General features: G+C 43.0%; 1 protein-coding gene across 1 annotated transcript; it reads left to right on the top strand.

Annotated features, from left to right (window-relative positions):
• Positions 1–990: 990 nt before the first annotated feature.
• cdhr5-rs (cadherin-related family member 5, related sequence) lies at positions 991–15,735 on the top strand. Its single transcript, XM_074626451.1, has 15 exons — positions 991–1,515; positions 2,596–2,804; positions 2,970–3,026; positions 3,162–3,254; positions 3,640–3,726; positions 3,953–4,063; positions 4,215–4,379; positions 5,290–5,380; positions 6,097–6,203; positions 6,280–6,480; positions 7,076–7,198; positions 11,007–11,085; positions 14,203–14,393; positions 15,136–15,537; positions 15,577–15,735. Exons 1-15 carry the CDS (start codon positions 1,449–1,451, stop codon positions 15,733–15,735), a joined length of 2,142 nt encoding a protein of 713 aa, XP_074482552.1. The 5' UTR covers positions 991–1,448.
• The last annotated feature ends 861 nt before the right edge of the window (positions 15,736–16,596 follow it).

Below are 16,596 nucleotides of genomic sequence, written 5' to 3'. Positions count from 1 at the left end.
ACTTCACAGTTTGACTCCACTGATGGTAAAAAGAGAACAGCTTTCCTTTAGTTTAGTTTAGTGGGATGAACAATAACCAGACAGAACGTGATGAAGAGCTGATGAAAGCTGTTGCGTTGAAGTGAAGTGATGTTTCCATGCTCTGCAGGTGAAGGGGAAGTGGTGTTTTTGTGCTCTGCAGGTGGAGGTGAAGTGATGTTTCTGTGCTCTGCAGGTGGAGGTGAAGTAGTGTTTCTGTGCTCTGCAGGTAGAGGTGAAGTGGTGTTTTTGTGCTCTGCAGGTAGAGGTGAAGTGGTGTTTTTGTGCTCTGCAGGTAGAGGTGAAGTGGTGTTTTTGTGCTCTACAGGTGGAGGTGAAGTGGTGTTTCCATGCTCTGCAGGTGGAGGGGAAGTGGTGTTTCTGTGCTCTGCAGGTGGAGGTGAAGTGGTGTTGGTGTGCTCTGCAGGTGGATGTGAAGTGGTGTTTCTGTGCTCTGCATGTGGAGGTGAAGTGATGTTTCTGTGCTCTACAGATGGAGGTGAAGTGGTGTTTCCATGCTCTGCAGGTGGAGGGGAAGTGGTGTTTCTGTGCTCTGCAGGTGGAGGTGAAGTGGTGTTTCTGTGCTCTATAGGTGGAGGTGAAGTGGTGTTTCCATGCTCCGCAGGTGGAGGGGAAGTGGTGTTGGTGTGCTCTACAGGCGGAGGTGAAGTGGTGTTTCTGTGCTCTGCAGGTGGAGGTTAAGTGGTGTTGGTGTGCTCTGCAGGTAGAGGTGAAGTGGTGTTGGTGTGCTCTGCAGGTGGATGTGAAGTGGTGTTTCTGTGCTCTGCAGGTGGAGGTGAAGTGGTGTTTCTGTGCTCTGCAGGTGGAGGTTAAGTGGTGTTGGTATGCTCTACAGGTGGAGGTGAAGTGGTGTTTCTGTGCTCTGCATGTGGAGGTGAAGTGGTGTTTTTGTGCTCTGCAGGTGGAGGTGAAGTGGTGTTTCTGTGCTCTGCAGGTGGAGGTGAAGTGGTGTTTCTATGCTCTGCAGGTGGAGGTGAAGTGGTGTTGGTGTGCTCTGCAGGTGGAGGTGAAGAGGTGTTGGTGTGCTCTGCAGGTGGAGGTGAAGTGGTGTTGGTGTGCTCTGCAGGTGGAGGTGAAGAGGTGTTGGTGTGCTCTGCAGGTGGAGGTGAAGTGGTGTTGGTGTGCTCTGCAGGTGGAGGTGAAGAGGTGTTGGTGTGCTCTGCAGGTGGAGGTGAAGTGGTGTTGGTGTGCTCTGCAGGTGGAGGTGAAGTGGTGTTTCTGTGCTCTGCAGGTGGACGTGAAGTGGTGTTTCTGTGCTCTGCAGGTGGAGGTGAAGTGGTGTTTCCGTGCTCTGTAGGTGAAGGTGAAGTGGTGTTTCTGTGCTCTACAGGTGGAGGTGAAGTGTTGTTTCTGTGCTCTGCAGGTGGAGGTGAAGGTGGAGGAAGACGTTGAGGTGAAGGTGGAGGAAGATGTTGAGACCCTACAATCTGCTGCTGTGGCAGTTGGCTCTCAGGTTATCGTATCACGTCGTTACAGGTAAGAATACAGAAACATTTGATTTAGCTTCCACCAGGACTGAACCACTGAAACGTTTCCCTCAGATCACATCATCATTCTGAACTCTGACAGCTAGTCGCTCTGAACCAACATCTGAACCAACGTTCAGTCTGGTGATCATCAGATTTTCATCTGTGAAAACAGGTGGAGACATTTTATAAAGAATTGTTTGTTGTTGTAATGCTCATTTCAGCCACAAGAGGCTCTTGTTCTAAATAGGACTAAAAACATCCAGGTGAGTTTTCACCTGTTTAACAGATGAACAATATAAATAAGGATGTATAAAGATTAGTCTTTTTTTCTTTAGTCATAAATACAAGAGGGGAAACAGTTTAGATCAGACTTAGAAAATGGATAGCCAGAATATTTTTGCCTCTCATTTTTAGTGTGTTTTCCTACGAATGTCCAGCAACACGTGAATCACGTGTCAATTTCCACTCCAGTCTTTTCAAAATAAAATTACTTAGTGAGGTTAAGTAAAAGATGATGGTTGAGTTACGATAAAACTAGAATTGGTGTAACTTAAGCACAGAAGTTAAGTGACAAATAAATCAATGTTGACCTCTGGCCTCAAACGGGGCACCAATAGCGGTCTCCTGGTGAAAGTCTGGTGTTTTTAGACCCATCCATCCACCCCGACCTCCTCCCTACATGCCGTTCACCGCTCTTTATACTTCCTGGTTCACGATTATGTGGATTACATATCAATTGATTTTGTGCTGACCACCACGAAAAAGAGTGAAATTCGTGTCTATGTACACGAATCAATACATTCAATTTGGTGACTATTTCTCGAACTGCCGTGCGACTGGGCTGGTCATGTCAGTGCATGTGAGCGTGTTCCACTGGCGAGCTCATGGCCGCCACTTTTTACAGATGAGAACGCCGTCCAGACCAACGGCATCATTGCCGAAGCATACCGCCCACCCTTCGGTTCCCTCCCGCACCCCCAGGTTGTTTTCGCCATGTTGAGAGCCGCGTGGATGCAACAGATATACCCTGAATTGCATACAGAGAAGCTTTAAATCAGAAACTTCATCTGGTGTGTTTTGTCCTCAGCCAGTCTGTGTATGGGGGGGTCGGACATCTTTGCGGCGGTCAGAGAGAACAGTCCAACGGGTCAGTTCATCTCTGACCTCAGTATCAAAGCAGAACCAGGAGCTAACATCATCCGACTGTGTCTGACCGGAGACAACGCCGACTGGTTCTACTTAGAGGGTCGAACCATCCGACTGAACACCTCCGTCTACAAAGTCCTCGACCGAGAGGTACATTTACCTGTAGTTCATCTTTTACCTGTACTTTATCATTCACCTGTACTTCATCATTTACCTGTAGTTCATCTTTTACCTGTACTTTATCATTTACCTGTACTTTATCTCACCTGGATAATCTACAGGAATCTGTCACTGACACATGTGTTTGTCTCTCAGGTTCAGGGACCAGTGCTGATAGCAGAGCTCACCTGTTATGAGGATGATGTCATACTGGTGAGTTAACTACCTAACATTAACTACAGCAGCTAATCAAAGTGTTAAATGAAGTTGTGATTGTTTCCTCAGAGTCAGTACATGATCCTGGTGGAGTAATCAAAGTGTTAAATGAAGGTGTGATTGTTTCCTCAGAGTCAGTACACGATCCTGGTGGAGATTTTGAATGAAAATGACAACAGACCAAACTTTGTGAAGGAGACGATTCAACCATTCACCATCAGTGAGGTAAAACATGGAGGATTAACGCTGCTTTTATAAAAAACATTAAAAAAGAAAAAGAAAAAAGAAATGTAAACCCACGCTCACCTGCATGTCTTTGGACTGTGGGAGGAAACCGGAGAACCTGGAGTAATCCCACACTAACCTGCATGTCTTTGGACTGTGGGAGGAAGCCGGAGAACCCGGAGTAAACCCACACTAACACGGAGAGAACATGCAAACTCCACACTCTTGCTGTGAGGCAACAGTGCTAACCACTGCACCACCGTGCTGCCCAGTTTATTAACATGACACTTGTATAAAATACAGTATGTTAACATGATACTTGTATATAATGCAGTATGTTAACATGATACTTGTATATAATGTAGTTTGTTTTCTGTGTGTGCAGCTGACAGCAGTGAATTCTGTGGCTTACACCGTGAAGGCCGTTGATGAAGACGGAGACATGATCAGTTACATCATCGATCAATCATCGGTAAGACGTCCACATACTTCTGTCCATGTCCTCTGTCCGTCTTTATGAACTCACCTGCCTCCCGTTACCTGTGTCTGTCTTTATGAACTCACCTGCCTCCCGTTACCTGTGTCTGTCTTTATGAACTCACCTGCCTCCCGTTACCTGTGTCTGTCTTTATGAACTCACCTGTCTCCTGTTACCTGTGTCTGTCTTTATGAACTCACCTGTGTCCTGTTACCTGCAGCGTGATGCAGAGTTCTTCAGGATCGATCTACCAAACAGTGGGAACGTAGTTCTGAATAAACCTCTGGACTACGAGACCAGAACTCAGCTGCAGGTGATCATCTGGGCCCAGGTAAGACTCAGTCATACGCAGCCTGGTCTCATTCCCAGGGCGTCGAATGGAGAAGTTTTTGGCATCTGATAGCGATGCACCCTTTAGTGTCTGTATGAGACGCACTAGGCTTTCAACTAACTCCAATGACTCCAATGATGTTGTAAAACAGGAAGCGAACACTGTGGAGAAGTTCAACACGTCTTCTGTTCTGACTGTGAACATCGAGGACGGAGACGACCAGTATCCTCACTTCCTGCCCTGCACACCTATCGCTCCAGATGTTCCTGTGTGCATGAGCCCCACCTACACCACCAACATCACACACAAACACCAGGTAAACAAACAAACATCACACAGAAACACATATATATATACAGTATATATAAATATATGAGGGGGCGCAATGGTGCAGTGGTTAGCACTGTCGCCTCGCAGCAACAGGGTTCCGGGTTCGAAGGTTCAACTCCGACTTGGGGCACTTCTGTGTGGAGTTTGCATGTTCTCCCCGTGTTAGCGTGGGTTTACTCCGGGTTCTCCGGTTTCCTCCCACAGTCCAAAGACATGCAGGTTAGTGTGGGTTTACTCCAGGATCTCCGGTTTCCTCCCACAGTCCAAAGACATGCAGGTTAGTGTGGGTTTACTCCAGGATCTCCGGTTTCCTCCCACAGTCCAAAGACATGCAAGTTAGTGTGGGTTTACTCCGGGTTCTCCGGTTTCCTCCCACAGTCCAAAGACATGCAGGTTAGCGTGGGTTTACTCCGGGTTCTCCGGTTTCCTCCCACAGTCCAAAGACATGCAGGTTAGCGTGGGTTTATCCCGGGTTCTCCGGTTTCCTCCCACAGTCTAAAGACATGCAGGTTAGTGTGGGTCCACTCCGGGTTCTCCGGTTTCCTCCCACAGTCCAAAGACATGCAGGTTAGTGTGGGTTTACTCCGGGTTCTCCGGTTTCCTCCCACAGTCCAAAGACATGCAGGTTAGTGTGGGTTTATCCCAGGTTCTCCGGTTTCCTCCCACAGTCCAAAGACATGCAGGTTAGGTTCATTGTTGACTCTTAATGTCCTGCAGGTGTGAATGTGAGTGTGAATGGTTGTCTGTCTCTGTGTCAGCCCTCTGATAGTCTGGAGACCTGTCCAGGGTGTACCCGGTTCGCGCCACCTCGAACAGGATAGTAGTTACAAATAATGGACGGATGGATGTGAGAAATATTTCGGGTTTTTAGCAGATATATTTGTTTTCTGTTTCAGGACGCAGTTCTGGAGTTTTTTCCCGGTCCAATCAGAGCACAAGATGGAGACAGAGGAATCAACACTCCTCTGATCTACAGCATCCTGTCAGGTCATTAAACACTGATCTGCTGTTAAAGACCACTAACTAATCAGGAATGAGTCCTAAAACACGGAAATGAGTCACTTCCTGTTCCCTCGTCTGGAAGTCAATGGGTTTTTAGATAGATGTCTGAAATAAGGCCTGTGGTTAACACAAGCTGAAGAGATTTTAACGTTTTGTTCTACGATATAAAATACGTCAGTAAATATCCCACTGGTGAATTTTGAAAGTGAAGTGAAAAGGCGGTTGTTAACAAGTGTCTAAATGAGACGACTAAACGTCATCACGCCGACTCGTCCTCCTTTACAGCCTCGTTGAGTTTACTCACGCTCATGTGACCGTGGTGTAGTTGGTTTATAGCCTAACGTTAGATTTTTACTTCTGCTGATTGCATTCACACTTCATAAATCATAAAGTGGTGTTCATTAGTGGGGATTATCTTGATGAACAAAATGTGTCAGTATCATAAACGTGTGTTTACCACAGAGATTATTTTCTGCAATAATCCAAAACCCAAGGGAGCAATCCCATTGGCTGTTAGTGGAGGGAACCAGAGAGATGATCACTTCCTGTTAATGGAGGGAACCAGGGAGATGATCACTTCCTGTTGGACAACAGAAATAAGTCATCCCTGCCACGCTCTATTGATGGCGAAGGCGAGGAGTTGGAGGTCGTTGCGGCGGGGGGTAGGGAAACTGTTGAACTGTGTGTTTGTGTGTCAGCAGGTGGTGATCAGGGCAGGTTTGTGATCAACAACAGGACAGGTGAGATCAGGTTAACCAGAGCGGTGAACGACCGACGCCTGGAGGCCAACTTCACGCTCACCATCATGGTAACAACACTACTTCCTGTTTATAACAGTCACTACAGAACAAGAGGTCTGACCTACCTGTCCTCTACCTGTGCAGGTGTGTCAGGAGGACGACCGGCTGAAGTACAGCGTGGCGTCGGTTCTGATCAGAGTTCTCAGTGAGAACCTATTCCCTCCGGTCTTCAACAGAACCACCTTAAAAGGTTTCATCATCCAGAGCTCCAGCCCCGCCTCCATCGTCACCACCTATGGGAACCAGGTGTTACAGATCCAGGTGTCAGACCGCGACTTCTCTGATGTAAGAACACCTGCTACTGTACCTGTATTATAACCTGTATTATAACCTGTATTATAACCTGTATTATAACCTGTATTATAACCTCTATTATAACCTGTATTACAAACTGTATTATAACCTCTACTATAACCTGTATTACAAACTGTATTATAGCCTGTATTATAACCTCTATTACAACCTGCATTATAACCTGTATTATAACCTCCATTATAACCTGCATTTTAACCTGTATTATAACCTCTATTATGATCTACATTATAACCTGTTTTATAACCTCTATTATAACCTGTATTATAACCTCTATTATAACCTGTATTATAACTTGTATTATAACCTGCATTACAACCTGTATTATAACCTCTAATATAACCTGTATTATAACCTTTATTATAACCTCTATTATAACCTGTATTATAACCTCTATTATAACCTGTATTATAACCTCTATTATAACCTGTATTATAACTTATATTATAACCTGCATTATAACCTATATTATAACCTGCGTTATACCTTGTATTATAACCTCTATTATAACCTGCATTATAACCTGTACAACCCCAGCTGAGTCATCACCACTGCCGTCCAATCACAGGGCCAGAATCCAAACATCCACTACTCCGTTCATCCTCCATCTGAACTGTACCAAGTCACCCAGGGGGGGGTTCTGATCGCCAGGACGGACCGACTGCACGCCTTCGACAGACACATACTACAGGTAGTATTACCTCTAATGTAATACACTAAACTATAAGGCAGTAGTATTACCTTTAATGTAATACACTAAACTATAAGGCAGTATTATTACCTCTTATATAATACAATACAACTACAATGTACAATAGTATCATACAGGTAGTATTACCTCTAATGTAATACACTCAACTATAATGCAGTATTATTATCTCTATTATACTACTATACAACTACAATGTATTATTATACAGGTAGTATTACCTCTAATGTAATACAGAAATATAATGTAGTATTATTACCTTTATTATACTACTATACAACTACAATGTAGTATTATACAGGTAGTATTACCTTTAATGTATCATACAACTATAATGTAGTATTATTCCCTTTATTATACTACTATACAACTACAATGCAGTATTATACAGGTAGTATGACCTTTATTATACAACTGCTACTTACTTTACTCACTGTATTACCTTTACTACATTATACTGATTAATCGCAAATTAATCTCACATTTTTGATCTGTTCTAAATGTACCTTAAAGGGAGATTGGTCAAGTATATATTACTCTTATCATCATGGGAGTGGACAAATATGCTGCTTTATGCAAATGTATGTATATATTTATTATTGTAAATCAATTAACAACTCAAAACAATGACAAATATTGTTCAGAAACCCTCACAGGTACTGCATTTAGCATAAAAATATGCTTGCTATGCTTATACAAAGTTTGGAGCGTAATTTGACCTCCTTCATGATGAGCTAGTATGACAGGGTTGGTACCAATGGATTCATTAGGTTTTATAGATTCATATGATACCAGCCCCACCTTCAGCACCATCAACCACACCATTCTTCCCCATACAACAGTTTCTGTCACACCTGGTGTTCCTCAGGGTTTGGTACTCAGCCCTCTCTTCTTCTTCCTCCATATATATTCCACCTGTTGCTCTATTGTTCTGTTCGCCGACGACACCCCGCTCTGCCTCAAAGACCCTCTCAGTCACATCTCAGGCTTTATAATCCACATAAGACGCCTATAAGTAAAACCAAAGAGTATAGAAGCACAGAGATGAAACTCAACAGCCTCTAGATGGCACAGCGGGAGCGCTGCTGCCATCTTGGACTGAAAACACCAATGAGTCTGTGTCCATGGATGTATAAAGAGATGTCTGTAAATCAGAGGATATAAATCAACTTCCAGTAGGAACACTTCAATATGCCACATTTAAATCACTATGTCCTAAAAGTTGTAAAATGAACTAACAGCTGAATCCAGAGTTATTTTCCTCGCCATAATGAACGGTCATCGGACCCACGGGACTGCACCGCCCTGCACGCTCATATGACATATCGGGTTCTGCCAGCTTCCTGCTAGCTGTATGCGGCTGTAATAATGGCTATATTGGCTGTAATTCATCACTTTTATTATCTTCTAATACACCCATGGGCTGTTTGCTGTAAGCCTGTACCGTGGTGGATGTATTAACGTCTCTGTTCCCAAACAACCGGCTATCGGCCAGTAGCTAATAGTGCTAGTAGCATGACATAAACACAATTTAATGGAGTTGTAGACTATTTACTAACTCGCAGGGCAAAAGAACAGGACACAACCTCTTCTACATCCATGGTCTGTGGTCTATTGGACCCTCTTCTACATCCATGGTCTGTGGTCTATTGGACCCTCTTCTACATCCGTGGTCTGTGGTCTTTTGGACCCTCTTCTACATCCATGGTCTGTGGTATATTGGACCCTCTTCTACATCCATGGTCTGTGGTCTATTGGATCCTCTTCTATATCCATGGTCTCTGGTCTATTGGACCCTCTTCTACATCCATGGTCTCTGGTCTATTGAACCCTCTTCTACATCCATGGTCTCTGGTCTATTGGACCCTCTTCTACATCCATGGTCTGTGGTCTATTGGACCCTCTTCTATATCCATGGTCTGTGGTCTATTGGACCCTCTTCTACATCCATGGTCTGTGGTCTATTGGACCCTCTTCTATATCCATGGTCTCTGGTCTATTGGACCCTCTTCTACATCCATGGTCTCTGGTCTATTGGACCCTCTTCTACATCCATGGTCTGTGGTCTATTGGACCCTCTTCTACATCCATGGTCTGTGGTCTTTTGGACCCTCTTCTACATCCATGGTCTGTGGTATATTGGACCCTCTTCTACATCCATGGCTGTGGTCTATTGGACCCTCTTCTACATCCATGGTCTGTGGTCTATTGGACCCTCTTCTACATCCATGGTCTGTGGTCTTTTGGACCCTCTTCTACATCCATGGTCTGTGGTATATTGGACCCTCTTCTACATCCATGGCTGTGGTCTATTGGACCCTCTTCTACATCCATGGTCTGTGGTCTATTGGACCCTCTTCTACATCCATGGTCTCTGGTCTATTGGACCCTCTTCTACATCCATGGTCTGTGGTCTTTTGGACCCTCTTCTACATCCATGGTCTCTGGTCTATTGGACCCTCTTCTACATCCATGGTCTGTGGTCTATTGGACCCTCTTCTACATCCATGGTCTGTGGTCTATTGGACCCTCTTCTACATCCATGGTCTGTGGTCTTTTGGACCCTCTTCTACATCCATGGTCTGTGGTATATTGGACCCTCTTCTACATCCATGGCTGTGGTCTATTGGACCCTCTTCTACATCCATGGTCTGTGGTCTATTGGACCCTCTTCTACATCCATGGTCTCTGGTCTATTGGACCCTCTTCTACATCCATGGTTTGTGGTCTATTGGACCCTCTTCTACATCCATGGTCTGTGGTCTATTGGACCCTCTTCTATGTCCATGGTCTCTGTTCTATTGGACCCTATTCTACATCCATGGTCTTTGGTCTATTGGACCCTCTTCTACATCCATGGTCTCTGGTCTATTGGACCCTCTTCTACATCCATGGTCTGTGGTCTATTGGACCCTCTTCTAAATCCATGGTCTGTGGTCTATTGGACCCTCTTCTACATCCATGGTCTGTGGTCTTTTGGACCCTCTTCTACATCCATGGTCTCTGGTCTATTGGACCCTCTTCTACATCCATGGTCTGTGGTCTATTGGACCCTCTTCTACATCCATGATCTCTGGTCTATTGGACCCTCTTCTACATCCATGGTTTGTGGTCTATTGGACCCTCTTCTACATCCATGGTCTCTGGTCTATTGGACCCTCTTCTACATCCATGGTCTGTGGTCTATTGGACCCTCTTCTATATCCATGGTCTCTGGTCTATTGGACCCTCTTCTACATCTGTGGTCTATTGGACCCTCTTCTACATCCATGGTCTGTGGTCTTTTGGACCCTCTTCTACATCCATGGTCTCTGGTCTATTGGACCCTCTTCTACATCCATGGTCTGTGGTCTATTGGACCCTCTTCTACATCCATGGTCTCTGGTCTATTGGACCCTCTTCTACATCCATGGTTTGTGGTCTATTGGACCCTCTTCTACATCCATGGTCTCTGGTCTATTGGACCCTCTTCTACATCCATGGTCTGTGGTCTATTGGACCCTCTTCTATATCCATGGTCTCTGGTCTATTGGACCCTCTTCTACATCCATGGTCTCTGGTCTATTGGACCCTCTTCTATGGTCTCTGGTCTATTGAACTCCATTTTGGATCTTTGACATGAAAAACATGACATGTGCTGGATTTTTCTAACTTCCATTTATGTCCATCGCTCACTTTACACTCCTCTGTGAAAGCAGCCAGGCAAAAACTCTAATAAATAAATAAGTAAATAGATTTTATTATTATAGATACTGTATATATATTATTTGTTATATATTTGTATGTGCAGGTTGTAGCCAGAGATGAAGAATCAGGAGAAGAAGCTTCAGCCTCGGTGGACATTGAGGTCCTGCAGAGAGGACAATCAGGTGAGGACATGACTCATCACACATACAGTATAGTACACAGCAGTATGTATAGTATACAGCAGTATGTATAGTACACAGCAGGATGTCTAGTATACAGCAGTATGTCTAGTATACAGCAGTATGTATAGTACACATACAGCATCAGTAACTACTTCCTCGCCATAGACCAGGGGTGCCCACACTTTTTCAGCATGCGAGCTACTTATAAAATGACCAAGTCAAAATGATCTACCTACTATAAAAATGCAAAACATATATTTATTTATAAATATATTGAGTATTCTTTATATGTACAATATATGTTGGTGTACCTTGCATAACTGCATGAACCCATATTGTACAATATAACTCTGTACATTTTTTGTCATTACCTTACTCTGATGACTTGCACTGAATGGAATCAGCCAGGGATGCATAGTCCGGACAGTAGCTGCTGATAGCCAGCCTCAAGCACACTTCCAAATGATCATCAGTCAAGGTGGAACGGTATTTGGACTTAATAATCTTCATGTGGGAAAAGGCTGACTCGCATAAATAAGTGGAGCCGAATAATGCAGTCAAGGAGGTAGCACATTTCCTCATGTTAAGGTACTTTTCCTCTGTGAGTAAGTTCCAGAACTGTCCATGAGCCCTGGACTTAAGCTGAATGTCAGTTTGTAGTGTCAAAATCTCATCCTCCACTCCTGATGAGTTCAGGTGAAACAGTGTTGCAATTTTTGATGCAAGTGAATCAACCTCAGCATCTTCCCGAAAAGAGTAGCACATGAATGTAGCGACTGGCTCCAGTAAAACAAAGTCTTGAAAGCGTCTGTCAAACTCTGACAGACAGTTCTCAATCTGCTCTGTGTAGCGTGCACTGTCAAGTTGCACACACGCCTTGCCTTGCGTCTCCAGCTCTGACGCGAGGTTCTGGAAGTTTGCCAAATCATGGCGCTGCATCTTTGAGGACAGATGTTGCATTTTCCGTTTGAAAGCATTAACTGAGCTGATCATATTGATTACGATTTTGTCTTTTCCTTGCAGCTCTACATTCAGGTCATTTAACATGTTGGTCAGATCGGTTAAAAATGCTAAGTCTAGCAGCCACTGATCGTCATTTAGTTGGTTGTATTCTGCATGTTTAGCTACACGGAAAAACTCCTTAATCTCCGGACAGAGCTCTCGAAATCTTTGCAGGAATTTCCCTCTACTAAGCCATCTCACGTCAGTGTGTAGCAACAACTCAGAGTGGTCGCAGTCAGCCTTCTCCAGATGCGCACGGAATAGCCGTCTTTGAAGAGATCTGGCACGAATAGAACAGGCGATCTTCATTGCCACATCCATTATCTCTTTCATGTTGAGCATTTTTGCGCATAACGCTTATATATTATGCAGTGGTAATTGAGGAAGTCTGGGAAAGCATCGTCCTCCCTGCACTTGGCAATAAATCCATTTGAGCGGCCAACCATCGCGGGCGCTCCGTCCGTGGTGATGGACACCAATTTCCACACTGGGAGCTGGGTTTTCTCGATAAAGTTTTTGAAAGACTGAAAAATATCCTCTCCTCGCGTGTGTTCTTTCATGGGCAGTACTGTTAACAGCTCCTCTTTTGCAGTCATATCGGGAAACACCATCCGAATAAAAATGCACAACTGGGCTGTGTCACTCACGTCTGTAGACTCGTCCAATTGCAGTGAGAAACACTCGCAGTCCACGATATCCTTCCAAAGTTGCTGGGTCAAATCCTCGGCCATGGCTTCACTGCGCCGTGTAACTGTACTTCTTGATAGCTGGAGAGCTTTGATTGAAGATAATATTTCTGGTTTGTTTTTAAAATCTCGGAACAACGAGTCAGCTGCTGCAACGAATGCCTCTTTTACCATCTCTCCGTCTTGGAAGGACTTCTTGTTCTTAACGATGAAGTGACTCACCCGGAATGATGCTTCGGTGGCAGCCTTCGCTTTTGTGGTCAGCTGTGAGAAAAATGACTGCTGTCCGGACAACTGGGATTTTAGTTCCTTCACCTTTCTCTTTCTCAGCTCGCTTTTCGGAGGGAAGTCAGTGTTGTAGTTTTTGTGAACAGTCCGAAAATGCCGCTCCACATTTCCCTTCTTCGGAATAGCAATGGTAGACTGGCAGATGAGGCAAACGCACTTCGAATATGACATTGTGAAAAAAAAGTCCTCCTCCCAGTCCATATGGAAGTGGTAGGTTTTTTGGCTTCTTACTTGGTCCAGCTCCCCCATTCATTTTTATACCCTTTCTTAAGTTTAGAAGAAATAAATTGGAGGCTAACTAGGCAACTCGGTAGCTTGCTAGAGTTTTGCCGCACTTGGCGCGCTTGTTTGCGCATGCGTGGTGACCCATGTGTCAGAAAAGATCAGATGTCAGACTGGCTGCCCTGTATGTCAATCAAGTGACAAATTTCATAGTGAGGATGGATGATAGGCTGACGTTCATTTATTTAAAAAAAAAAAAAAAAAAAAAAATTTTTTTTTTTTTTTTTTTAATGCCATGCGATCTACCCACACTACCTTCGCGATCGACCGGTAGATCGCGATCGACGTATTGGGCACCCCTGCCATAGACAGTGTAGAATATGGATGGCATCTCCGTGACAACGTCACCAAGAAGATTTCTGAAGAGCCGTTTGGAAGTGTCCAAATTGATGGTTTATTTTCCAGCTTTTTAAATATACAAAATGGTGTCCCACAAGGGTGCATACAGGGTCCTATTTTATTTACAATTTATAATAATTATATATATGATAAACCAGTAAAACGTCGATATGTCCAGTATGTAAGGCTTCTGATTGGATGGCTGGTGGCTCTAGTGTCGCCAATTTCAACACCAGCAATCTTATAAAATATCTGAAAACGCATCACGTGAAAAAGAACAAGATACAACAAAGATAGTAATCATATCACATCCATACATTGTCAGCAGTAAACAGCTGTTTATTATTATTAGTAGTAGTATTAATAATAATAACAATAACCATCAATATTTTCTATCACGCTGGTATCAGATTGGTACTCGGTATCAGCCTGGGAAGGGAAGCCTGAATGGGAACATCTCTAATGGTCTAAATAAAGGAAGAAAACACTAAAATGAGGCTGAACTGTCTTCTGTCTGTAGTCCCCCGTGGTGCGTTCACGGAGCAGCAGATGTTTGGAGATGTGGACAGCAGGCTGGCCGGAGGAATCGCAGCGATGATCCTGCTCTTGTTTATATCGGCGGTTCTGTTTCTGCTGCTTCGAACTGCCAGGAGAAGACGACTGACGAGAAACCCTGACGAACACGCAGCCGGCGGGAAACATCCCAGCATGGTAACGAACTACATCACCGACACCTTCACACACCTGATGAGATGTTTGAGACATTACAGGGTCAAAGCTGAACTAATAGATATCACCATTTCATTACTGACTATTATGGCTATTAGCTTTTGTTTTACAAGTTTTCTGAAATATTGTGTTTAAATATGCACAGTGTCCGATATTAACATTATGACTCATTGGCTAAGGGGACTAGTAGATGGAAAATCTACAGGCGCAAATTCAATTTAATGCAATTCATATTCATATTCATATTCATATTTATATTTATATATTGTCAAATCATCACAGAAGTTATCTTGAGATGCTTTTCATAAAGAGCAGATCTATACCATGCCCTATAAGGTTTACATTAAATTTAAATTCAATTCAATTGTATCTAAATGTAAACTATTTATTTAAATTCAATTCAATTGTATATAAATGTAATCTATATATTTAAATTAGATATAATTGTATCTAAATGTAAACTGTTTATTTAAATCAAATTTAATTGTATATAAATGTAAACTATTTATTTAAATGTAATTTAATTGTATCTAAATGTAAACTATTTATTTAAATTGAATTAAATTGTATATAAATGTAAAGTGTTTATTTAAATCAAATTTAATTGTATATAAATGTAATTTTTTTTATTTTAAATGTATTTTAATCGTATGTCTAAATGTAAACTGTTTATTTAAATTTAATTTAATTGTATGTCTAAATGTTATGTGTTTGTGACTGACAGGTGAGCTCCAGTCGACCCGTGTTCTCTATGGACGAGTCTTCATACAGAACCAGAGCTTTCACTCATCAATATGAGTCTTCTTCACAGTCAGAAGGTTTCCATGGCAGACAGGGAGTCTACACCAGGAAACAATCTCTGCTTCCTCTGCCATCATCATCATCATCATCATCACACATTTTCAGCGGTCCTACAGGAAGATTTCACTCTGAGCTGTATCCTGTCATAGAGAAACCAGAACCCCTCACATCATGTGATGTTAGAGACGCTCCACAGTCCACAGCAGTGATCACAGACGACCCCATGAAAACCCAGCAATCACAGGAGGCATTACAGGACCACATGAAAACCCACGAATCAGAGGAGGCGTTACAGGAAGACTTGAAACCCCACGAATCAGAGGAGGTGCTCCAGGAAGACTTGAAAACCCACGAATCAGAGGAGGCGTTACAGGAAGACTTGAAAACCCACGAAACAGAGGAGGCGTTACAGGACTCAGAGGACCCCTACAGGACGATGGCCTCTGTGATCTTTTTGTCTGAAGACGAGTACAGCTCAGAGGACGCTGACATGTCTGTGCAGCAGCCAATCACAGAGCAGTAACAATTAAATCTGACACCTCTCTGCAGCCAATCACAGAGCAGTAACAATTAAATCTGACAACTCTCTGCAGCCAATCACAGAGCAGTAACTATTAAATCTGACAACTCTGCAGCCAATCACAGAGCAGTAACAATTAAATCGGACTATATGTAAACGTACTATAAATATATGCAGATGTGTAAACATGATGTTAAATGTTATATTAAAACTATATGGATATTGATATTCTAGCAGGTTTCTTCACGTTTCTTTATCTTTTGCCACCTTAAGCTGCGTTCTCCAAGATGTTATTCAAGTTCAAATTTTGTAACTCAGAATAAAATTTTGATAGAAAAACATTCATGCTTATGATTATTGATTCCTCATTTTCGTCGACCCTTCACAACTTTATTGATCACAGTCTGTGTTTATTTGTAAATATAACAGGTTGAAGTTGTGTCTGACAGGGATTATTGATTCTGTGTTGTTTCAAGATGAATTCATGTTGAAGATCAATTCATGTCTGACGTGAACAGTTCAAAGATTTAACTGATTTATTCATGATCATCACTGACTTAAAAATCACATTGATAAACAAGCTGATTTTCAACCACAATGTTTCCTGTCATATGTCTGTCGTCACCCCGTAAATAAAGACAGAAGAAACTCAGACAGATCAGACTAATAAAAACAGTAATATATAAATATGTATATATATACAGTATATACTGTATATTGCTATTGATTGCATGTCTACATATGTAACACTTGACATTAGAACCTACACTGAGAACGTGTTGGCAGTTCCGTTGCTGGTGTAACAGGGTAGACCAGTATCTGAGTGGGAGTGGTTCTAGGTGTGAGTGTGAAGGTGTAGAAGGA

The sequence above is a fragment of the Sebastes fasciatus genome, chromosome 23, assembly GCF_043250625.1.
Source record: "Sebastes fasciatus isolate fSebFas1 chromosome 23, fSebFas1.pri, whole genome shotgun sequence".
NCBI classification, from domain to species: domain Eukaryota; kingdom Metazoa; phylum Chordata; class Actinopteri; order Perciformes; family Sebastidae; genus Sebastes; species Sebastes fasciatus.
This window is presented reverse-complemented; position numbering and strand designations above follow the sequence as displayed.